Source organism: Polypterus senegalus, chromosome 2, assembly GCF_016835505.1.
Source record: "Polypterus senegalus isolate Bchr_013 chromosome 2, ASM1683550v1, whole genome shotgun sequence".
NCBI classification, from domain to species: domain Eukaryota; kingdom Metazoa; phylum Chordata; class Cladistia; order Polypteriformes; family Polypteridae; genus Polypterus; species Polypterus senegalus.
In genome coordinates, this window is record NC_053155.1 from 321,349,953 (window position 1) to 321,375,873 (window position 25,921).

The window sequence follows — 25,921 nt, forward strand, 5'->3', positions numbered from 1 at the left end:
AGCACAGTGTCTGCGAAGCTTTAGATGACGGTGGCATCTGGACAGGAGTGAGGAGAGCTGGGATCTGAGAGACGGAGACAGCGGGAGGAAAAAGGCGTCGGGACAAAAAAGCGAGTCGTGTCAAGTTGTAACGGCAGGCGGCGCACTGCGCTTGTCGACTTTTTATTGGCCGAGACGCACCTGCACGGCTCACATTGACAAAATACTTTCTATCACAACTTTACATTCCTATCTGAAGGAAATTTACAAAAATAATAACAGCAGGAGGATCGTTTAAGGACCAACATCTGTCATTGCAGGAAGGTACAAAAATATGAAACCTGAAAGAAAGACAGAAAGAAAGACAGAAGTCTGCCATGAAGGAGACGCCTGCAGCCGCTCGGCTCTCAGCTTCGCCGATTTGTCGTCTTGGTTTTGCCGCTCCCAGTGATTCCCGCTTCAGAAACCATGTGGTAGAAAACGCCGCCTTTCTCGAGGAGATTTTCCGGGGAGTCGAACTCAACGACTCTGCCCGAGTCCAACACCAGCACCCTGCCAAAGAAATGAAACGACACGTCAGTGGAGTCGGGGGGCACAGGACGACAGACTTGGCACAGTCAGAGGTGGCGAGAAAAATCAAAGCATGAAGACGAGCGTCGGGCTACAATGGAGGTGGGAAAACGAGAAGCGCGGCGCGGACAGCTCGGTCGTGGTGTGTGACGTCACACTTGCATGTCTGACAGTATATAGTGCCTTTCACAGCTACCGGTCACAGAGCACTCCCCGTCTCATTCCAGTTTATAGCGCCTTTCATATCGTTTTCCTCGACCGCACACTGACTTCATATCTATTTATATTTCTGAATAGTCTCCCTTTTGTCACACTCTTACGCTAACGCATTTCTTTGCTCACATCAACAAACTCCCGAAACCCCGGAATGACAACACAAACACAGAATTTCAGCAAAAGAATTCCAAATACAGTAAATGGCACTGAACTGCCAGAGAGACACAAGCTGGCAGAGCCTCCTCCTCGGCCCACACCTTGGCACCCGCCTGTCCACGGAAGGAGAGCACAAGCCAAGTGACGAGCTCAGAGACAGCGCTGAGGGACCCCCAGAGCACAGTGGCCTCCGTAATCCTTTGGAAACAACCACAGAGTCCTGACAGAGCCGGACCCCCTGGCCAGACCTCGGTCAGAGACGGTCACTCCACAGAACCTGTGCAGAACCTGAGAGGGGACAAACGTCCAGAAGGACACCCACCGCCACCGCTGGCACACTCCACTGAGCGGAGCATTAGGGCTGACTGCCCACACTGAAGCCCCCTGGCACTTTGTGAAAAGGCACCCAAAGGGCCCTCGGCCTGGGAGACTCTCTGGTCACATGGTTAGCGTCCTGTGTCATACGGTGACGCTCGGTGGTGGCAGCAGCAGGAGACTACGCTGAACTGAGCAAAGTGCCAAAGTGTCCTCAGTGAAAAGCTGCTCAGAGCGCTTGAGACCCCAACCTGGGCCGAGGGGGCACAAAGCAAAGACAAGACTGGAGTGGCTCAGGGACAACTCTGGGCACGTCCTTGAGAGACCCCACCACTCATCTCTGGATGGACCGGCGGTCCCGGTCACCGCTGACTGAGCTGGAGAGGAAACAAACAAACAGACAAATCCAGGGGTGTCGAGCTTGTGGTGTTGGACTCGAGAAGACCCCTCACGTCGAGGGGGCATTTCAGTTATTTTGTTTATTTTATTTTTGACAACTTTGCATAAAGGTCTGAAACGCGTCTTCACTTCGTCACTCTGGATGATGAGTGATGAGGAAGAACGCGAAGCGAAGCGGGCACGAGGCAGCAACACAACACAATGTGACCTTCGTGAAGGTGGTCCTTAGCGGTGATTATTCTGTTGATCTGTTTATTATTTATCAGCTGAACACGGAGGTGGTCCCCTCCTAGGTGTCCTTGGGGGTCAGGATGGTGGTGTACAGTACTGAGCAGCGCGTCTTCATGGTGTGAACCTACTGGGTCACCAATTCATTTAAGTGATGTCAGAATCAACTGGAAGGTCGTGAGTTAATGGAAGGGCAGGAAGGAGCAACGTGCCACACATCGGGCAAGGAGCCTGGCAGAAATGGAGTCCTTCTTCAGCAACAGGGTCATTTCAAAGGGGCTTTGGCCACCACAGTCACCAGATCTGACACCACCAGCCTTCTTACTTTGGGGTCTGCTCAGTCCATTGGAACACAAGCCTCGTACTGTGGAAGATTTGAAAGGAAACAGCCAGCCAGCCATCGTCCAACCCGCTATACTAACCACAGGGTCACGGGGGTCTGCTGGAGCCAACAGAGGGCGCAAGGCAGGAAACAAACCCCGGGCAGGGTGCCAGCCCACCGCAGGGCACAGACACACACACACCCAGCACAGTTTAGAATCGCCAATGCACCTCACCTCATGGCTTTGGACTGCCGGAGGAAACAACAGCAACAACAACAACACCACTTATTTCTGTCGCACATTTTCATACAAACAATGGAGCTCAAAGTGCTTTACGTGATGAAGAAAAGAGAAATAAAAGACAAAGTGAGAATTAGAATAAGAGAACACTAATTGAAATAGAATAAGAGTAAGGTGGTCCGATGGCCAGGGAGGACAGGAAAACCAGAAACCGGAGCACCAGGAGGAAACTGAAGGGAAACATCCAGCGTGAAATTGCTGCTCTTCTCCCCCCCGAGACGCTCGTCGATACGTTCAGAGAACACGGAGCAGCGCGTCGAAATGCACTTCCAGCGTCGCCCGTCATGCGATCGATTCCACAGACGTCAAGGCAGAGAGCGGACTGTTTGGTTCAGATTGCTTCATCCTAACGGGAGTTACAGCAGAATATCGGGGGCCTCGAATCTCCCTGTAGTAAGGCAGGCTCAGCTACGGGACGCACTCTGGACAAAGGAGAGAATTCAAACAAAGCTGAGTGCCATTATGAACAACGCTGCACATGCTCTCTGTGACACACCAGCAGGGGGGACTTCAGCACTGGGACCCTTCTGACCCCTGATAGCGCCTCACTGGGCGGCGCCCCCCTATTAGCCCAATCAGACCACTTTCTACTTTTTGTGATTCTTCTGCATGTGTGAGGTTTGCTGTTGCTGTTGTTTGCATCTCTTGAGCTTCTGTAAAAAGTGCTAACTAGCTGTCATATAGCGCCTTTCACCTCCGTCTGTCTGACAGCACTTCTCCTATGTGTCTGCTGCATCTCTCATTAACTAACAGAATGCTTTCCAGTCTAACCAGTCTGTTGTACAGCGTTTCCCATGTCGATGGACTGCCCTATTATATAGCGTCTTTCACGCCCATTCTACACTGCAAGTAGCAGGGGGTTCACATGAACATCAAACTGGACTGGTGTGATGGCACGGTGGCACTGGACCAGAGGGTTCAGAGCAGACTGGGCTTGCTAAGGAGACCCTCAGGTGTTTTGATGCTCTACCAGTCCAGAGGAGCCTGTGTGGCCAGTGTGGTGTTCTGCGCCGTGGTCTCCTGGTGAAGCCCCCGAGCTCAAAAGAAGCACAAAGCTGAACAAACTTCCCAGGAGAGCCTGCGCCATCAAGGGGGGTATGGGGGCCTGGGTGTGGAAAAGAGGATGGCAGCAAAACTGGAAGCCCTCGTGAATAAATCCCCTCCGTGGCCTCTAGGTGGCGCTGTCTTTCAGCCACAGGCTCATTCCAGCACTATGGTCTGCTAAGAAGAGCCTGTGGGGGTCTGTACTGCCCACCGCTATCAGGATGTACTCTTTCATTTTATTTTGATTCATTTTATATTTGTCCTGTGACTTGTACGGTATGCCCAGGATTAATAAGGTTTCTCTGATCTAATAATCTAAAGCTTTTTGAATTTCCGGAGTGCCTTTTCCATCTAAGCCTCTGTCTGCCTGGCAGTCGTGTCGCCCGCTGAAATCCTCACCGTCATGTCTGACTAACTGCCACCCTTCCTCTGCAGTGCCACCCAGTGCTGTAATGCCAAGGGCAGAGAAGTGCCCCGGGCTGACCAGACGGCCCCCCTCGGCTGCTCCTCCGTCACACGTCACCTGGCTTTTAGTTTTTGGCTCACCAGTCGCAGCGCAGAGGGAAGTGCGGCCCTCAAGCCCAAAAGTTCACTTTGGGTTTTCAATGGAAGCTTCAGGGCTGCCCGTGTGTTGACCTCTTCACTGCGTATCTGTGCCGCTGTCTACAAAGCTTTGCCAAAGCCATAGGGCATGGGAGGCATCAGGCACCCTTGACCAGAGCAAAAGGGTGGGATGATCAAAGGAAGAGCAAGAGCACAGGTGACCGACCCCACAGATGACACTGGTGACTGCTGGGCACCCATCCCCGCTCACCTCTTCACTGAGCACCTGCCTGCTCTGACTCTCTCTCTCTCTCTCTCTGCCCTCTGGCTGCACTGCCACCCTGCCAGCCAGTCCTGACTCAATGGCTGCTGGCTGGCAATGACCTCTAAATTCTCACCCGAGGGCTTCTTCTGGGGTCGGCAGTGCTTTTTGGAAATCCCGGTGCCCTCAGCTGCTGCCACTATGCAGGCTCCACTCCTCTACCTCCTTCAGTGTAACTTATTGCACCAGTAAAGCTGGTGGCGTCTGCTATTTACCCACACTGCCATTTGGGTGGAATCCCCAGGCACTGGTGGAGGTTCTTCCATTAAATTATGGACAATGGCAGGCCTGTGCCAGCCTTATGCCACTCGGTGGAAACAGAAACTCCTGGGCCGGCAGGCGTCAAGTGAGAGGAGTTACCTGTCAGAATCCATGATGGTGTGCAGGCGGTGGGCGATGGTCAGTATGGTGCAGTCCGAGAACGTCTTCCGGATGGTCATCTGGACCAAGTTGTCGGTCTCCAGGTCAATGGAAGCCGTCGCCTCATCCAAGATGAGGACTTTGGTCTTTCTGAGCAGAGCGCGGGTGAGGCAGAGCAGCTGGCGTTGACCGACACTGGAAAAGAAAAGTAGAAGAAATTCAGGGGGCATCAGAGATGTGCTGGGGTCTCTGGGCACTGAAGAGGTTAGCACCTCCATTTTACCAAGCAATGTCAGCGGATTACAAGAGACCCCCAGGAACTGGACACACATGGCAGCCTGGTGGGCACCATTATTAAGTGCATGATGAAGGGCACCTGGGGGCTCTCATTTGACTTCAAGACTTGAACCCCAATAACTGTCCACATGGACCACTCTGCGGCTTTTAATGTTTGAAGAAGATGACAAGCAAAGGACACAATGGGACCCACAAAGTACGGCACAGGAGGCCACCAAGCTGACACTTTGTTGAAATTCTCAAGACCCGTCAAGAAGGTGATGACTGGACTGTGGGGGGCTGAGGGGGTCTGCGAGTGTCAGAGCTGTGGCCGCTTTGTCCCCTTTATGTGTGGCCCTGCACTGATGCGGAGTAACAGACGGGCACTTTATGGATTCCAAACGAGCAAAACGGAGGTCAGAAAATGCAAATGACTGGACAGACGGACCGCTTGCCCACCATTTGTAAGTTCAGACCCAAATAATTTCTTTATCTCTCAGCAAAGCCCAAAATGGCAGTCAGATGAACGCGGCAGAAAGAATTTGGTTCATTTTAGCACTGATCCGCAATCTCGGACATCAGTAAGCACAGCACTCCTGCCTTTGAGTCATCAGAGACGTCACATGGCATGACATCTGCCATCGTGTTTCCAGCAACGGGCAGTCATGTGTCAGCCACAAAATGGCATCATCGACGAACAACAGAAAATGAATTCACAATTACAAGAAGGGCAAAGTGGGCACTGCCCCATTGTGCCAGGCTTTAGGTGAGCAGAGAGGCAGTGAATACTGAAGTGAAGAGCACTAGTAGGTGTTATGGTAGATCAACCCGGTAACTAACCTGATGAATACACTTACCCCTAGGTAAAGGGTAACTAGAGGGGCATGCCACGATAACACACTGTGGGGCAGACGTGTCTTTGGTCAGGGAGGTGAGCCCAATCGTCACACTAATGGAGCTTCACACGTCCTCCGAAAAGATGGCAGAACCTGTGAGAAGGACGACCATCTCAGTAGCTCTCCATCAAACAGAGGTCTATGGCAGAGTGCGGAGGAGATGACAGTGTAAAGGACGCTGAGAGGATGAGGAGGAAGGTTCTCTGGTCCGATGAAACAAAAGGTGAACTCGGACCTCCAAGCAATACATCATGAGAAGCCCACACACTGCTCATCACTGACCTGATGCCATCTCCGTGGTGAAGCACGGTGGTGGCAGCATCATGCTATGGGGACAGCGAGTCTGGTCAGAATGGAGGGACGGATGAATGCAGCCAAATACAGAGGGGTGCTGCAGAGTGGAGGCCACCGCAGACTGGAATGACATCAGAAACACAAGAAATGTGACAAACGAGAGGAGACCATTCACACCATCAAGCCAGTTTGTTCAGCTAAAAGCTAAGCTGACCCAACATCTCCTCTCGGTTCTTCTTAAAGGTTGTTGAGGTTTCTGCTTCAACTCCCTCTCTCAGTATTTTGTTCCAGAGTCCCATAACTCCAAAGTGCTTCCTGGCCTCAGCTTTCAATGAACTTCCCAGGCTCAGTGACCTGAATGACGCATCCAGCCAAGACACTGCTAGGGTGGCTGTGGGACAAGTCTCAGACAGTCCTTGAGTGGCCCGCCAAAGCCCAAACTTAAGAATGTGTGGAGGGACCTTAAGATGGCGTCCCATCCACTCTGATGGAGCTTCAGAGGACCTGCCAGGAAGACTGGGATCAACTGCCCAAATCCAGATGTGCAAAGCTTGTGGAGATGTACCAAGATGACCCAAGGCTGGACCTGCTCCCTTCTACAAAGAACTGAATGAAGGGCCTGAACACGTCTAGGAATGAGAGACTTTAGTTCTTTATTTTAAATTAATTTGCACATCTTTCTGGTCTCGTGTTCACTTTGATCCTGATGGGTTATTAAGCGCAGATTTAGGGGTCAAAATGGCAAATTGATTTGTTGAAGGTTAAATCTGAAACACAATCAAGTGTGCAGAAAGTGGAACATTAGAACAATCTAGACAAGAGCAGGCCATTCAGCCCAACAAAGCTCGCCAGTCCTGTCCACTTATTAACATCAAGTCGAGTTTTGAAAGTCCCTAACGTCTTACTGTCTACCACACTACTTGGTCGCTTATTCCAAGTGTCTATCGTTCTTTGTGTAAAGAAGAACTTCCTAATGTTTGTGCAAAATTTACCCTTCACAAGTTTCCAACTGTGTTCCCGTGTTCTCCTCTTCATCTTCTTTTGCTTAAACTGTAAAGGCTCAGCTCTTTTAATCTTTCCTCATAACTCAACCCCTGTAGACCTGGGATAAGACTAGTTGTTCTTCTCTGGACCTTTTCTTGTGCTGCTATGTCCTTTTGTAGCCTGGAGACCAAAACTGCACACAGTACTCAAGATGAGGCCTCACCAGTGCATTATAAAGGTTGAGCATAACCTCCTTGGACTTGTACTCCACAGATCGGCTATATAACCTAACATTCTGTTAGCCTTCTTAATGGCTTCTGAACACCGTTGGGAAGTTGATAGCTTAGAGTCCACTGTGACTCCTAAATCCTTCTCATAAGGTGTACTCTCGATTTTCTGACCACCCATTGTGTATTCAAACCTAATATTTTTACTTCCTATGTGTAATTCTTTACATTTACTGACATTAAATTTCATCTGCCACAAATCTGCCCAAGCCTGTATGCTATCCAAGTCCTTCTGTAATGATATAACGGATTCCAAATTATCTGCTAATCCACCTATCTTGGTATCATCTGCCAACTTAACCAGCTTGCTACTTATATTCCTATCTAAATCATTTATATATATTAAAAATAGCAGCGCCCTAGCACTGACCCCTGTGGAACACCACTCTTAACATCGCCAGTTCTGATGAGGTTCCTCGCACCATCACCCTCTGCTTCCTGTGTCTGAGCCAATTCTGCACCCATCTAAAAACATCACCCTGAACTCCCACTTCTTTTAACTTGATGCCCAACCTCTCATGTGGCACCTTATCAAATGCTTTCTGAAAGTCCAGATAAATAATATCATAAGCTCCACTTTGATCGTATCCTTTTGTTGCCTCCTCATAGAATTCCAACATGTTAGTAAAACACGACCTCCCCTTCTGAACCCATGCTGACTGTTCCTGTCCTTGTCATGTGTTGCTCAATCTTATCCTTAATAATTCCTTCCATTAATTTTCCTGTGATGCTTGTTAAGCTTACTGGCCTATAGTTGCTTGGATCTGCCCTGTCACCCTTTTTATATAATGGGATGATATTTGCCATTTTCCAGTCCTTTGGAATCTCTCCAGTGCACAGTGACTTCCTAAAAATATGTGTCAAGGGTTTATATATGTACTCACTAGCCTCCTTAAGAACACGAGGATAAATATTATCTGGGCCTGGTGATTTGTTTGATTTCATCTTATTTAATCTGAGCAGCACTTCTCCCTCTACAATTTCCAAATCCCTCAGTACCTCCTTAGTAGTTGTGTTTACCTCTGGCAGGTTATCCACTTGCTCACTTGTAAACACCTCAGAAAAATGTAAGTTTAGGGCATCTGCTATTTCATTGTCTGTATCTTTTAATTCCCTTTACTATTCCTGATGAACTTGACCTCCTCCTTAACTGTTCTTTTACTACTAAAATACTGAAAGAATCTCTTGGGGTCTTCTTCACCTTATCTGCTATATTCCTCTCCAACTGTCTTTTAGCCTCTCTGATATCCTTCTTAATGGTTGCCCTCATTTTCTCATACGCGCTACGGTTCTCTTTGCAGTCATTAGTCTTATATGCCTTATACAGCAGTTTTTTCCTTTGCAACTTCTTTTTTAAATCTTTATTAATCCATCGTGGAGTTTTTTTTAGTTTCCTATTACTTCCAAATTTAGGTATGTATCTGTCCTGCATTACATGTAAAACATTTTAAACCTGTTCCACTGCTCCTCGACTGTCTCCACATTTAAAAGCTTATCCCAGTCTATCCTACTTAGACTTTGTCGCATCTGCTCAAAATTAGCCCTACTAAAGTTCAACTTAACAATTTTAGTCTTTGCATCTGTACTCTTACAAAATACTGAGAATTGTATTACATTATGGTCACTTGACCCTAGTGGTTCAATCACCTCTACACCCTCAATTCTATCCTGATTATTACAGAATACTAAATCCAGATAGGCTTCACCCCTTGTTGGTGCTTTAACATGCTGTGTTAAAAACAGTCGCTGATTACTTCTAAAACTCCTGCTCTTGTGCTCCTCCATCTGTAAGGTTATCCCAGTTAATATTTGGATAATTAAAGTCCCCCATGACTATAATATCCCCCTGTAAACTTGCCTTTTTGATATTACTAAAAGATGTGTGTTGAAATTACTGTCTGAATTGGGTGGTCTATAACACACTCCTAAAATGAGACCTTTTTCCCTAATATTTTCCAGGCGAAGCCACATGTCCTCACTAAGATGGGGCTCATCATCCAACTGAAGACGACTGACATTTAAATCCTGTTTGGCATAAACAGCAACCCCACCTCCTTTTCTGTTCTGTCTATCCTTCCTAAAAAATGTGTATCCCTCTATGTTACACTCATCCCCATCTTTGTTATTTAGCCAGATTTCCGTTATTGCTATATGTGTGGAGTACTTCCTGAATCCACAGGATGTACAGATACGTTATCTGCGTGTACAGCTGTGTTTCCTTTAGTAGCCTCTTCTTCTTCATTTGTTACTTCATTCCGTTGGTTGTTGTCTTTCTGCTGATGGCTGAGCTACTAATCATGAATGGCCGGTGGCTAACTGTCTGTCTCGGCCCTTCACCACCTCATAGCTAACATGTGGAGCGTCAGAATGGCCACACATTGGTGCTGCTCAAAGTGGCTCTAGAAACGTACGTCTTTAACTTGCAAACAGCTGAGCCACCGCTGCACATTCGACTTGTGATCGCGCCTGCCTTTAACTGTTTAAACTCACAACAGTCGACATTTTTGTGTGATGCAGAATCGCAATAGCAGGACGGGTGGTGTTGGACAAAGAGGATGGGTATCTGTAGCAAGAAGGTTACCAGTGCCAATATCATTTGTGACAATTATTTAAAGCCATGCAATTCAGCCGAGAGGCAGACTGCCAGAGAGATGACAGGACAGATGACAGCGGTAAGTCGGGTTAGAGAGATGGGCACACAAGTAGGTCATTTAAAAAGGTGCTGATGTCTGCTTGGCCAACATGGCTAAAAACCCAAAGTCTGTGATAAACGATGAGAACAGGCAAAGGCATTAATAACCAACCAGTCCGTCTGGTAGTCGCCCATACAGTCCTATGACAAAGTTTGGGAAGCCCTCTTAATTCTTTAGATTTGTGTTTCTCATTGGCTGAGCTTTTAAAGTCACAACTTCCTTTTAATATCTGACATGCCTTACGGAGACAGGAGGATTTCAGCAGTGACATTAAATTTATTGGATTAACAGAAAATATGAAATATGCATCATAACAAAATTAGACAGGTGCACCCCAACAGAGATATGACATCAATACTTAGCTGAGCCTCCTTTTGCTCCTTTGAGCCTCCAGACGCTGTCCTCCTGTAGCCTGTGATGAGTGTCTGGACTCTGATGTTGGTATTTCTGACCATTCTTCATACCTAATCTCTCCAGTTCAGTTCAATTTGATGGACAGCCTGCTTCAAATCATCCCATAGATTGTCGATGATATTCAAAAGTCAGGTGACTGTGACGGCCATTCCAGAACATTGGACTTCTCTCTCTGCATGAATGCCTTTGTAGATTTCCAACTGTGTTTTGGGTCATCGTCTTGTTGGAATATCCAACCCCTGCGTTAGTAACTTCAACTTTGTGACTGATCCTTGAACATTATCCTGAAGAAGTTGTTGATATTGGGTTGAATTCATCCGACCCTCGACTTTAACAAGGGCCCCAGTCCCTGAACTGGCCACACAGCCCAACAGCATGATGGACCTCCACCAAATCTGACAGGAGGTAGCAGGTGTTTGTCTTGGAATGCGGTGTTCTTCATCCGCCATGAAAAGCACTTTATGTTCTGACCAAATAACTCCATTTGTGTCTCATCAGTCCAAAGCACTTTGTTCCAAAATGAATCTGACTTGTCTAAATGAGCATTTGATACAACAAGCGACTCTGTTTGTGATGTGAGTGCAGAAAGGGCTTCTCTCTCATCACCCTGCCATACTGATGTTCTGAATTGTAGAACGATGTACAGATACACCATCTGCAGCGAGATGTTCTTGAGGTCTTTAGAGGTGATCTGTGGTTGTCTGTCACCATTCTCACAATCCTGCCTCTTCATATGACGCTCTTGTATTTTTCTTGGCCTGCCAGACCTGCTGAGTTGGTTTAACAGCAACTGTGCCTGTGGCCTTCCATTTCCTGATTCCATTCCTTACAGTTGAAGCTGACAGTTTAAACCTCTGAGATGGCTTTTTGTAGCCTTCCCCTAAACCAGGAGACTCAACAATCTTTGTTTTCAGATCTTTGGAGAGTTGCTTTGAGGATCCCATGCTGTCTGTCACTCTTCAGAGGAGAGTCAAAGGGAAGGAAGCACAACTTGTAATTGACCACCTTAAATACCTTTGACCACTCATGACTGGACACTCCTGTCTATGAAGTTCAAGGCTTGACGAGCTCATCAAGTCATCAGCATTGAGCAGTGACAGACATTCAAATCAGCACAATGACAAGGGGACCCACATTTGTGCACAGCCAGTTTTTCACATTTGATTTAATTTCATACAACTAAATACTGCGTCTCTAAAAATCTTTGTTCAGAAAACACCGCAGTACTCCTAGGAAATGAAGGACATACCACTGATATCTTTATTGATGAAAGGAGAGTCGATTATTATGCAGGCTGAGGGGGTCCCAAACTGTATCATATGACTGTATGTGACAAGAATTTTATGAAGATGTAAATATGTGAGCGTTTATAATGACGAGGATCAGCACGTCATCAGAAGTGTCACGCTATGCCGTCGACATTCCTCGCAGCAGGATGGGTCTTCCGATTGTCACCATTCTCCCACTTGGCTGTGATGTCCTTTGTTCCTCTCTGCCTCAGTATTTATGTATGTATACCTGATTATGCATTGTATTCTGGGAATGAATGTTATCTTTTAAAGCAAGTTAAATACACACATCTCTTTATGTATCATGTCTCTCTCTCTCTCATAATTATTTCTGCCATGGGTACAAAAGGGATGGCATTGGCTCTAATCTATTCTGCATCAAGAAGCACATCCCAGAGGAGAAAGAGCGCCTGCTGCTGGATACCCTTGCCAACAGTTCAGAGACGCTGCAGTAGGAAGTTATCGTCCAGGGTGTCAGATGTTGACGGCTTCTTGTCCCCGTGTATGCAAGTAAGAGGAGCAGCCACAACTGTCTTCATACCGCTAACTATTTATTTTGTGTGTGGCTCCCTTCATCGTTTCATTTTTGGACTCTCAGGTTTAGCCCGCCTCTTTTACATACCCCACCTCCCAAGTGTTTGCCATTTGCACTTCTTGGTGACGTTGTGTCACAGAAGAACACAAAGAATCACTCGTATGGCCTCATCACAGACACGTGAATTACGAGAGGTTTACAAGGTGAACAGCAATGTGTGGGCGAGTGACCAATGCAAACGATTTGTGACGGCGTGTCAGTGACAACCTGGAGTGTGTGACTGGACCTGATGTAGAGTCCCATCTTACCACTGATGCCTGTACTCCACTGAAGAGTAACATTAACTGAACGTGTGCAGGCTGACTCTGTGGTAAAGATGTCCTCTAAATAGATATTACTAATAACAACAGTCTGTGTGCCCACCCTGGGTTGGTTTCTGGGGTGCACCTGATCACGCTGGGGTAGGCCTCAGCTCCCTGTGATCCTGCAGCTTTAGTAAATAGATGGGACAGCAGACCCCCTTCACCCTGAGAGGGGGTGACAGGGAGGGCCGGTGGGTCACTGCATGTGTCAATTGTGAACTTTAACGTGTATGGCGCTCTGTATTGAGCCTGCGTGTCTGTGGACTTCATGAATTGTGACCCCCTGCGCCTCAGACAGTGGACTTTGCTGAATGTAAATGGTGGTCAGCGCCTGTTGGGCCTCACCTGAGGTTTTCTCCACCTTCTGCTACTTCGTGATGGATGTGTTTTGGCAGTGACTGGACAAAATCCTTCAGGTGGCACAATTCCAGTGCCATCCAGAGCTCAGAATCGGAGTGACTGCCCAGTGGGTCGAGGTTTTCTCGGATCGTGCCAGAAAATAAAACTGGGTCCTGGAATAAAAAAAAAATAATAAAACATAGGTGAGCTTCAGCTGACCCCACAGTTCACCTTCAAGCAAGCAAATGCCCACTCAGGGCTCCAGCAGACACTACAACCGCACCACATCTGGACAACAGTCAAGGCGCCATCTTGTAAAAAGAAGTTGGGACACGTGAAAACAACAAAGGTGACGTGGAGGCCAGCGAGAGTCGTGTGCTCAGTCGGGTTTATTAAATATTTCAGTCTGTGCGATGTGCAAAGCTTGGCAGTGAGCTGAAACACAAGGGGCACTGAAAATATGGCTGAGTGGCCCTCAGGATCTTCAGCGCGTCCAGTAGAGCAGGAACCAAACGTAACCAAGTGGGCAACGTAACCCGTCCACTCCTAAGTGACCCTGGTCCAGACTGGAAAACAGAGGATGACCTGCAGTCCTTCATCGGGTGAACAGGAAAGTATCTAAAATGAAAGTAATGGACAATGACAGCAGCAAAGCGGCCAGACGGTGGGGTCACTTTGGGGTCTGCAGTTGGGGTGGCACAATAAGCAGAGGTCTGTTTAAAGCGTCAAGTCACAGACTCTACACGGTTTGAAAGAGCAGAAAGCAGCCAGCCACTTACCCTGGTCACTGGGCTGGACAGGACTGTGGTGGGCCCTCCTGCCAATACGGCCAGACATCTAATATATACACCTGGAGACCACCGCACGTGAACTGTGCTTAAGAGTGGGTGGGAACGTTTAAATGGCTCACCGAGTGTCACATTTCTAAACCAATCCAGCGCTTACAGTGGGGGGCATCAATGGTGGTCCGACAGACAGGAAGCTTCTGACTGCAATGAGCCGTCTACAGGCGATAAAAAGACCCCCATTGACTCTTTTAGGGCTAGTTATTTTTTTCTTTTCTCCCAGGGCAGTGGCTTCACACATGCAGTAAATCAACATCAAATATGTATTTCTAACTAATTTCACCGTCTTTTATGTTCCATGAGCCTCCACCGTAAGTACCTGTAAGTTCACATTCATATTACGTACCTGTCTGTCTGTCTGTCTTATCGCTCATAAGCTGAAAGGCACTTTCTGGAAAAAAAAAAAAACAGCTACCTGTCTTTATTGTCAATTTCCAAAATCGGAGTTTGATAAGTCAGAGTCCAATTTAGCAGCCAAAAAACAAAAAAAATAATGCGCAGAATATTTTGCTTTGCGTGTTTGCTTCGCTCTCTCGCCAAGCGTCGATGCCATTCCAGATGTCGCTTACTCTACGCTGCTCACACACATGCGGGGATTCAACGTCAAGTCAACAAGTCTAAAAGTCCTCCTAGCAGAGGGGATCCACCTGTAATGTAACGCTGAGTTTGGCCAACGTTTACAGCTGATTATCGCCTCAAAGAGTTAGAGAGCACTCTATACGTGTTAAACACAAAGCATAATCAGCTGTGCGGGAAAAAGGCTTCTGTAAAATAAGACTATAGCTTGGCATTCAAAGACAACAATGGACGAGTGGCGAGTGTGAATGATACATTGTGGCTGTAGTCCACAGGTATGATGCCGACGTCAGATTACAAGAACTGGCAGCCACGTTCCTGAAAATATGAATTGGAAGATACGTATGTGTTCAAAGCACATGGTGCGTCACACCCCATCAAAAAGGAGGTGAGGAGGAGGAGGAGGACGAGGACCACCCTTAACAATAACAAGTCAATAACGAAGAGCCACAGGAGACGCAGACTTCGATACTCAAACCACCCAAACATTCCAGCAGAACCCAGACAGGGTCCACCACCCGATGGCACATCTAAATGAACAGCTCAAGGAAGTCAACATCACCGTCTCACTGGAAATGACAAACACGCCATGCCAGAACGTACCTGTGGCATTTAACACCGCGGGTCATCCACAGGGGAAGCACAATGCTGGTCTAACCTCCATTTGCTGTTGTTATGCCACACAGTGACACACGCTAGTCACAATGACAGAAGACGTCGTAGCAGACAACTTAAACACAGAGGGTCAAAGTGCTGCCAGTGTCCCCATGTCTGTCTGTCACTGCGCTCCTTCCAATGTATAAATTCGTCGTTAGGCGTCAGTGACGTTGTGCTAATGAACTCCGCAGCTGACAACAGCAATCGTCGGGTTGTTTATTCAGTTTCTTTTGCTCTCTCCATTTTTACGTATGTGTCCAGTAAATGATTAGAAACGGGACTCTGCCACCCCATACACTTAAAGGGCGCTGACTGGAGGAAATGTTTGGGGGGTTTTTGGAAGAAATCGTGTGGCCGGAGCCTTGGCAGCGGCCGATGTTGTGGTCTTTCACTATTAAGTTTTTAACGCGTTGTCCTCGTATTCTCATTTGAGAGTCTAACAAGTAGGAACCTACTGATGAAGACAACCGCAGGAGGAACCACAGAGCAAGTGACAGCAACTGGCAGAGGTGCCAGTCTCATGATCATGTGCTCATTCAGTGGAATTGGCGATCCTGGAAAGCAAGCCATACAAATTAATACCACAGTAATGGCTTGTGAAAACTGCGGCGATGGACAACAAAATGTCCCTTTGCATCTTTCTCGTGGGAGGAAGAGCTGGCCGGGTTACCAGGAAGGAGGCGCAGGCCGCAGGACGTGTCTACACCTAAACGATGGCTCAGTCCACACTCGCACAGATAAATCCTAAAAGGCTCTTTCAATTTCAACAGATTTCTCTTCCATCCTGATCCACTCTGAAATGACAAGAAATGCGGATATTCTGCCCGTTGGGCACATGTGGCTTCTCAGCCAAGAGCACTGCTTGTTTATGGGGCAGACCTGAAGGGAACCAAACAGAAAAAACAAACCGCACTGCTTTGTGTGGACAGACGATGAAGCCCACCGGCTATTAAAGGTTACAAATGAGCAGAAGGTGACAACGTGGGAGTCCGGTCAAGAGGATTATGGGAGTGTTAAAGGGTGCAGCACCCGTCAGCTGATGCAGGTCAAATCAGGAGAGGACACAAGGGGAGGGTTTGATCACATGACAACCAGACACCAATCAGCCTTCTCAAAATGCGTCATCGCCCCCCAGCCCCCCATATCCACAGCGCTATGTGTAAGTTTCTACACTTTGGAAGGCCAAGCCAAGTAAATGTAGAGTGGATGAGGACTAAGAGGATCTCGGGAATTTCACCAGGAATCAGGAAGGCCTGCTGAGCCTGGCATTGGTGTCCCAAACTCACACATTTGACTTGCGGCACAAACACAGATATCAGGGTCCGACTTGTGTGACATGTGACGTTATGGTGCCCAGCTGTTTTCGGCACACGTCCCTCTTACCTGAGGTATGATGTTCAGTTTTTCACGCAGGTCATGCAGTCCGATGGCACTTATGTCTACTCCGTCTATAAAGATTCGGCCTTTGGAAGCTTCTAGGATCCTGAATAAGCAGTTTGTCAGGGTGGACTTCCCTGCTCCCGTCCTTCCCACAATTCCCACCTTAAAAAGAGAAAATCAAACATTTAAACAGTAAAGCAGACAAATGCGAGTGGGTTCATGGGAGCCGGTCATCTTTTGGGTTTCATTCACCTCAAACACACACTTTAGTTTTACATTAAAATGTTACGGTAAGACTGTGACTCATTGTGAATATTTTCATTCCGATTCCGAGTATTCGCTGAGTCGACTCTTGACACGAACACCGAGTGGACACGGCCTGTTGATGGGCTCTTATTGTGATTCCGTGTTACTGTGCAGGATTAATCAATTAAGCCCGTGTTGAAACAAACTAAATATCTTTTACTGGCAAGACATTCTGACAGCGAAGTTTCAAGTTGTTGTGGTGCTTTTTGGACTTTTAACAGTTTTGGAAACTTCCGTACAGGTAACCTCTCACTTATCGAGGTGATTGACTATTCTTGGTCAACTCTGTGTGAACTGCACTGCTGCTTTATGTTAAACATCTGCTGCGCCACCCGTCCAAGGCGGGCTGAAATCCAAGTGACCTCCACGTATTCAGCATTAACGTTTGCAGTGCACCGTCTGTTGGAATGCATCTTGTGCTGCATGTGGCAATAACATGCATTGTGTTTGTCATTCCAACAGACGGTGCATCACAAACATTAGCACTGCTTTTAGAACACCATCATTAACAGGTTTCTGATTTTTGTAGAATGGACGAGGAGCTGCTGGAAGACAATTCTAATTCATGTACAGTATAAGAACACACGCTGGAGCAACGATTTATGATACTTCTGTTACTCAGCATTTTGTTGTTCCTTCAATCCAGGATATTACACACGGTGTCTCAATGGCAACCCTAACCCTTCTTCCTCTGTCTTGGACTTTACCTTTTTACTATTATTAGAACACTCTGGACGAGAACAGGCCATTCAGCCCAACAAAGCTCGCCAGTCCTGTCCACTTATTAACATCAAGACGAGTTTTGAAAGTCCCTAACGTCTTACTGTCTACCACACTACTTGGTCTCTTATTTCAAGTGTCTGTCGTTCTTTGTGTAAAGAAAAACTTCCTAATGTTTGTGTGAAATTTCCCCTTCACAAGTTTCCAACTGTGTCGCCCCCATGTTCTTGATGAACTCATTTTAAAGTCACCATCTTGATCCACTGTACTGATTCACTTCATCATTTTAAATACGTCACTCAGGTCTCCTCTTCATCTCCTCTGTAAAGGTTCAACTCTTTTAATCTTCCCTCATAACTCATCCCCTGTAACCCTGAATCAGCCTAGTCGCTCTACTCTGGACCTTCTCTTGTGCTGCTCTGTCTTTATGGAGACCCAAACTGCACTCAGGACTTCAGATGAGGCCTCACCAGTGTGTTATAAAGCCTGAGGAGAACCTCCTGGGACTTGTACTATACTGTATATCTCTATCTATCGATCTATCTATCTACACACGTAAACACAAACACATTGCATCCTTTGCAGAGTGACTTTGCAGCATTTATTTAAAAGAAACCCACAGCAGATCACCGGACACTTTTAGCAAAAAGCTTTGTAAAAATCCAGACCACTCATTCCAGAAGCATTCCTCGTGGGATTCCGCCTCATCAGTGAAGCCCGATCTGCCCGTCGGAAGCCATGCTGACTGTTCTTGACGTGTGATACTTAATACGCTTTTCCTTTCATTTACCAATGACGTGCGTCAGCCTCACTGGCCTGCAGTTATTTCACAAGCCTGATGTCCTTCTTATATAGCAGGATATTACAAACCGGATTCCAAAAAAGTTGGGACACTAAACAAATTGTGAATAAAAACTGAATGCAATGATGTGGAGATGGCAAATGTCAATATTTTATTTGTAATAGAACGTAGATGACAGATCAAACGTTTAATCCGAGTAAATGTATCATTTTAAAGGAAAAATATGTTGATTCAAAATTTCACGGTGTCAACAAATCCCAAAAAAGTTGGGACAAGTAGAAATAAAAAGTAAATTTGAGCATAACGAAGAGCTGGAAGACCAATGAACACTAATTAGGTCAATTGGCAACATGATTGGGTATAAAAAGAGCTTCTCAGAGTGGCAGTGTCTCTCAGAAGCCAGGATGGGTAGAGGATCACCAATTCCCACAATGTTGCGCAGAAAGATAGCGGAGCAATATCAGACAGGTGTTACCCAGCGAAACATTGCAAAGACTTTACATCTCTCATCATCAACTGTGCAGAACATCATCCGAAGATTCAGAGAATCTGGAACAATCTCTGTGCGTAAGGGTCAAGGCCGTAAAACCATACTGGATGCCCGTGATCTCCGGGCCCTTAAACGACACTGCACCACAAACAGGAATGCTACTGTAAAGGAAATCACAGAATGGGCTCAGGAATACTTCCAGAAACCATTGTCAGTGAACACAATCCACCGTGCCATCCGCCGTTGCCAGCTGAAACTCTACAGTGCAAAGAAGAAGCCATTTCTAAGCAAGATCCACAAGTTCAGGCGTTGTCACTGGGCCAAGGATCATTTAAAATGGAGTGTGGCAAAATGGAAGACTGTTCTGTGGTCAGACGAGTCACGATTCGAAGTTCTTTTTGGAAATCTGGGACGCCATGTCATCCGGACCAAAGAGGACAAGGACAACCCAAGTTGTTATCAACGCTCAGTTCAGAAGCCTGCATCTCTGATGGTATGGGGTTGCATGAGTGCGTGTGGCATGGGCAGCTTGCATGTCTGGAAAGGCACCATCAATGCAGAAAAATATATTCAGGTTCTAGAACAACATATGCTCCCATCCAGACGTCATCTCTTTCAGGGAAGACCCTGCATTTTTCAACAAGATAATGCCAGACCACATTCTGCATCAATCACAACATCATGGCTGCGTAGGAGAAGGATCCGGGTACTGAAATGGCCAGTCTGCAGTCCAGATCTTTCACCTATAGAGAACATTTGGCGCATCATAAAGAGGAAGGTGCAACAATGAAGGCCCAAGACGATTGAACAGTTAGAGGCCTGTATTAGACAAGAATGGGAGAGCATTCCTATTTCTAAACTTGAGAAACTGGTCTCCTCGGTCCTCAGATGTCTGTTGAGTGTTGTAAGAAGAAGGGGAGATGCCACACAGTGGGGAAAATGGCCTTGTCCCAACTTTTTTGGGATTTGTTGACACCATGAAATTCTGAATCAACATATTTTTCCCTTAAAATGATACATTTTCTCAGTTTAAACTTTTGTTCCGTGATTTATTCACGATTTGTATAGTGTCCCAACTTTTTTGGAATCCGGTTTGTAATTGAGAGCTTCCAGTCCTGAGGAATTTCCCTTATGTGCAGATATTTTTGAGTAATACACATCAAGGGTTTATTCCTGTACTCACTATCCATCTTCCATGATAAAGGTTCTCCGGTCCTGCTGATTTGTTTCATTTCAGCCTATTTAATCCTCGCAGCTCTTCTCTCTCTACAATTTCCAAACCACTCAGGACCTCCTTAAGAGTTCCTGTCACTTCCAGGAGTTATCGACTTCTTCACAGTGCTAAGTTCTCAGCTTTCATGATTTCCCTGTTTGCACAACACCGGCAGGATATTACGAGGGTCTGGATTTTTCCGTTAGTTAACCCTTAGCTGAACTGTCATGGTGGGTCAGTCTCATACTGCATAACCCAACCAGAGGTGCTATGGCTCGCCACACACTCGTGCACTTGAATGCCATCACACAGATTATAAGTGAAGACACCACCATGTGACTTGTACCCCATGATGCCAATTACCTTTTCTTTACTGAGAGTTTGGAAGGACACGTCGTGAAGAGCGGGCTCCAGGTTCCTCTTATAGCGAGCCTCATACTTGTCAAAGCGCACAACTCCTTGTTCCGGCCAGACGGCAGGTGGTCTTGTGGGTAACGTCCAAGGTGCCTTTTTGAGAAAGAAAAGACAATTAAAATAATGGAGTAAATGATAACACAAGGCAAGCTGCCCACTAACGCTTAACATGCGACTGGAACAAGGCCAAGTTGGGGGATTAGCGTGGCAGACAAGCTGGTATAGGGGCGCTCGCTCTGATTTATGCAGTCCGGTCAGGAGGATACCATCTTTTTATGTGTTTACATTTAAAATGAACCTCCAGATGAGAAACACTGAGGCTGCCTGTCTGCTGCCGCCATGAAGGAAAGACCAGAGGGTGCACGACGATGTTCACTCCGGCACCAGCCAACTGAAGCCACGACGACACTTGATGACATTCGCACATTGGCGTCACTTGAAGTGCTCCCAGGGTCCTTTCTACTTTTTAGACACGGGCACAGGACTACAGGGTCCTCAAAAAAACGAAATGTTAAGAAGTTCACCAAATGCAAATCAAAAAAAACAAAACCAAAGAGACTTGATCAAGTCGAAAATGGCACAACGGTGGTGCGCCCCGTCACAGTCACACTGAGCACGTGTGCGTTTGTGTTTTCAGCGTTGTCGGCCTTCATTCCAGTCAGGCTAACGGGCACACTTCACGGGCTCCAAGTGCCATAGGAGTGCAGAGGTCACTCACGTTGAGTTTACACTTTAGTGTGTTAAAAGATGTCATTTAAATTAAGTGTAAGCTCACACTAACTTACATTAAACAGAGAACTGAATAAAACATGGAAAAGAAGAAGAAAAACTAAAAGAGTCCCCTTCAAAATGACCTGAGCAACGGCATTCAACGGGGCAAGAAAACTCCCCTCGCCATCAAGAGTGGTGACCTTTACCAAACACGCCACTTTCTTAGAGTGACACCCTCATGGTACCCTGGGTCTAGCTGTGTGACATTTGATAGGCTGACTGGCACCACCTGACCAGACGGCCACACGTTGAATGGCTCACCACAGCTGACCAAGTAGTAAACTCAAGGACACAAACGCACTGCGTCTCACGCGGATTTACGTCAGTCATGACTTTCACTGGCACTGTGACATGAAAATGGACAGAATTAGTTTATTAAGACATCAATTTAGTTTAGCGAGACATCATCCCTTCATTCTGTGCTGCTTAATAAGTTCAAGTTTCACATTCACAGCAGCGCCGTTTTCCAGCCCTTTCAGAGTCTTTTTTGGAAACGCATGACGCATGACGACACGAGAGCAGCACACGTAACAAGCTGACCGGAGTCTTCGTCAGCTGTGACGTCCACAAACTATCAAACACAGTCAGATGAAACTGCCTGAACTCTCCGAGTGTTGGCGTAACGCTGAGCTTCCACCTCTGCATAAAATAAAAGATTTCCTGATCAGCAAGAAATGAGATTTTGTGGTGGGACTGCATTTAGAGCACAACTGTAACGCGTTTAGTTTCTTCTTTATTATCACAAAACAAGTTTATGTTTAATTGTCTTTCTCTGCAGACCAAGTGACAAGTAAAGTGCGACCTCGCGTCTCTCCATTACAATCCGACCGGAAACGTATGCAAAAGTGAGAAGATGGGGAAGGTCAAACATCACAAGACACGGGGAGCGCCCGAATGTGTAGCACTGACACATGATGGCGCCTCTCTTGTGTCTCCCTAAATGTGATGCCAGTCTCTGACCAGGCTCGTGTAAAAAAAACGAATGGACTAAGTCAGGCATTTTGGGAAGACAGCATTAGTGAGGACCCTTGTACAGTACGGCCAGCCGCCATTATCTCTAGGAGGTTGGCATGACAAAGGGCGCTGACCTACACTTAGAAGAAAGATCTTGAAAAAGCAGGAAAAGAGGACAACTTTAAGGCGGATGGTCCAGACACGAATTCTCCAAGTCCAGAGAGAAGCCCTCTTCATTTTGGAGGTGGGCACCCTGAAGAGTTTCCCAACCTAGTTTTTCATGAGCTGACATGATACAGCAAGAAACGAACAGGACAGTGTGGTCAACCAAGATTAGGAAGTGCAGGAAGGGGTCCAAGGGCAGTTTAGGGCCGACTTGCAGACCAAATATTGCGTCATTGTCCGGGACAGGGTGAAGCGTTATAAACGTGCCATGAGATGACGAAGGGCGTTAAACAGCACTCTTCCTAACCCTGAGTTCTGGTAAAGGCAAAGCTTATATGGTATCTGATGTCTAAATTAAGTGTAACTCCACAAAGCAAACTGTCAGATTAGCGTAGGTAAAAGGAGAGGCCGTGCCAAGTTGTGGTGCCACAGACCACACGAGTGACATGCTGTACATTACGTGGGTGACTGGCCAGGTGCACCCGCAGCTCGGATCACTGAATGAAGCTGAAGGGAGTCTGTGTGTTACCTCTTTGTCCATTTCAGAATATTCACAGATTCTTTCGATGGCCACTGCGTTCGTCTCAATTTCACAGGCTTTGCGAACCCAAAAGTTCAAAGTTGCTGTGATCTGTAAAGACATTTTGAAACAAACCGTGAATAAGCAGCACGTCACTGTCAACTCACAGAGTCACCAGAGTCTCCATCTCCATCGACCTGCCCAGTATCGGAGAGCAAGAAGTGCTTGACGCCGACCTTATTGTCGTGATAATGACATCACACAACCTGCACAGCAAAGGCTGCAAAATGGTGGCGCCCACAGGAAAAACAAAAAGGCGCTGTGGGAAAGAGTATTTTATTTTTAAAGCAGATAAAAACATGAAATGATTCGTTGGCCTTTCAAAACCTCAGAATGACGTCTCTGCGATTTTTGAGACCAAGGAAAACCTGTAAAAAAAATTCAAAATGAAATCCTGACAAGATCGCGACAGTACGGAAGATAAAGTGTAATCGTGTCTTTCTGCATTTGAATCCAAATTTAGTAGTGATTCTGATCATAGCACTTCGATCACGTGGTTCAGAGAAGACTAAACGTCACAACTCTTCAGATTAAACTTACGTTGAGTGCGTAGGTCATGGCGAGGCCCACCGTTCCAGAATCCAGGTGACTTTTATTCTTGACCATAAAGAGTGCAGCTAAGAAGATCATCAGGTTTCCAACAAATTCAAGTCTGACCGCCAGCCACCTGCAAACAGCAAACACGAGTTTAAACAGGAAAAGCAGCCGACTGTTAAAACAAACCATAAAGAAGCCCACCCACATGTCGGTGTCTACAGCAGCTAAAGCCAATGTCACTTGACACAACAGCTAGTTGGTGGGATGTCACGCTTGACAACAGCAGCTGCTGACCTCATCACCTGAGGCTCTCAGTCTTTTTATATTTCCAAAATATCGCAAGCTCTGCCTCTTTACTGTCAGCCAGTGATGTGCTGCTTGATGGAGGGTTAAAGGATCGGCCCGCTCAGCTGCCATCTCGGCCTCTTTACATTTTTTTACTTTCTTGTATGCGAAGTTTAGGGAGAGTATTGTCATCGTCCAAAAATTACATTTCGAGATTTTGATGACAAGTTTTAAACCTCCCTAAGTCCGAAAATACCATTTTTGGAATTATGTCTGTGTGCGTCTGCACGTGTGCGTGTCTGTGTGTGTTAACACAATAACTTGAGGATGCTTTCACTCAGCTCAATCAAATTTTGCATACAAGTATTAGGCACAAAATTTACATTTCTACCAACTTTTGAGCTATTTCTGCTAACCGGAAATGGTGTTTTACTTTTTAGTCCAATTTATTCAACCTCACTTTTATAATAACTGTTTAATATATCTAAATAAATAATTTCTAAATATATCTAATGAATCTTGGTGCAGGGTGGAAGGGTACAGGTTTATAGGGATTTGGGATTCCTTTTGTGATAGATAGATAGATAGATAGATAGATAGATAGATAGATAGATAGATAGATAGATAGATAGATAGATAGATACTTTATTAATTCCAAAGGGAAATTCATATAATCCAGAAGCATCATACTGATACAAAAAACAAAAAAAAACAAAAAAATTAAAATAAAAATGCATGTAAAAACAGACAATAACTTTGAACAATGTTAACATTTACTCCCCCGGGTGGAACTGAAGAGTCGCATAGTGTGGGGTCTCCTCAGTCTGTCCGTGGAGCAGGACGGTGACAGCAGTCTGTCTGTCTGTCGCTGAAGCTGCTCCTCTGTCTGGAGGTGATCCTGTTCAGTGGATTCTCCATGATTGACAGGAGTCTGCTCAGCGCCCGTCGCTCTGCCATGGATGTCAAACTGTCCAGCTCCGTGCCTACAATAGAGCCTGCCTTCCTCACCATTTTGTCCAGGCGTGAGACGTCCTTCATCTTTATGCTGCCTCCCCAGCACACCACCACGTAGAAGAGGACACTCGCCACAGCAGTCGTGGCGATACACCATCTGGACCCACTGCTTTGCTGGCACGAAGTCTTCTCAGCTCTCTGCTCACCTGTGCTGCTGTAATTATGGGTGGGGATGTCTCACCTATGCTGGTATCAACAGAAGGATGGGTGGAGGGTGCAGTACTCTGAGGTGAGAGTGGGTTAGGGTGGTCAAACCTGTTAAAGAAGTTGTTCATCTGGTTTGCTCTCTCCACGTCTCTCTCGATGGTGGCACCCCTGCTTCGAGCTGCAGCCAGTGATATCTTCATCCCATCCCACACTTCCTTCATGCTGTCATTCTGCAACTTCTGCCCCAGCTTTCTCCTGTACTGCTCCTTCACCGCCCTGAGCTGAACTCGGAGTTCCTTCTCCTTCTCCTCGAGCTCATGCTGACCACCACCTTTAAAAGTCCTTTTCTTCTGGTTCAAAAGGCCCTTGATGTCACTTGTAACCCATGGCTTGTTGTTAGCATAGCAGCGTACTTCTTACTGGAACTACAATGTCCATCCAGAAGTTGATGTAATCAGTTGTGCAGTCAACAGCCTCTTCAATGTTCTCACTATGTGACCCCAGTCCGTAGTTCCAGTCTCTCAGACCCTACTCTTCCTCAGAGGACCACTTCCTCAATGAGCGTGTGGTTGTAGGTAGTGCCCTCACTCTTGGTTTGTAGTGAGGCTGAAGCAGAACCAGGTTATGATCAGCGGGGTGGCGCCATATGCGTCTTTAACGTTGGCATACAGTAGGTCAATAGTCCGATTTCCCTGGGTGTTACAGTCCACATACTGGAAGACGGCAGGTAATGTTTTGTCCAGCGTCACATGGTCAAAGTTTCCAGCGATTAGCACAAGAATAAAATATGTAAAAAATAAAGAATAAAATAAGAAGAAAATATGGGACCTGTTCCCCCGCGAAGGGTTACGTCTGAACCGGAGGGGCACCAATGTATTGGAGAGGCGTACGTGTAGGCTAGTCGAGGATTTTAGCAGGGAGTTTAAGACAAGGCCAGGTTT

At 46.5% G+C, this 25,921-nt stretch overlaps 1 protein-coding gene across 1 annotated transcript in view; it reads right to left on the reverse strand.

The window, feature by feature from the left end:
* Positions 1–120: 120 nt before the first annotated feature.
* The window catches only part of LOC120524644 (multidrug resistance-associated protein 1-like), a 104,469-nt gene continuing 78,668 nt past the window's right edge, over positions 121–25,921 (reverse strand). The window contains exons 23-29 of the mRNA XM_039746471.1: positions 23,538–23,664; positions 22,947–23,048; positions 20,477–20,620; positions 16,586–16,744; positions 13,131–13,297; positions 4,756–4,950; positions 121–531 (exon numbers count right to left, since the gene is read on the reverse strand). Of these exons, the coding sequence (XP_039602405.1) occupies positions 387–531; positions 4,756–4,950; positions 13,131–13,297; positions 16,586–16,744; positions 20,477–20,620; positions 22,947–23,048; positions 23,538–23,664 (1,039 nt within the window). The 3' untranslated portion in view covers positions 121–386. The remainder of the gene's footprint in view (positions 532–4,755; positions 4,951–13,130; positions 13,298–16,585; positions 16,745–20,476; positions 20,621–22,946; positions 23,049–23,537; positions 23,665–25,921) is intronic.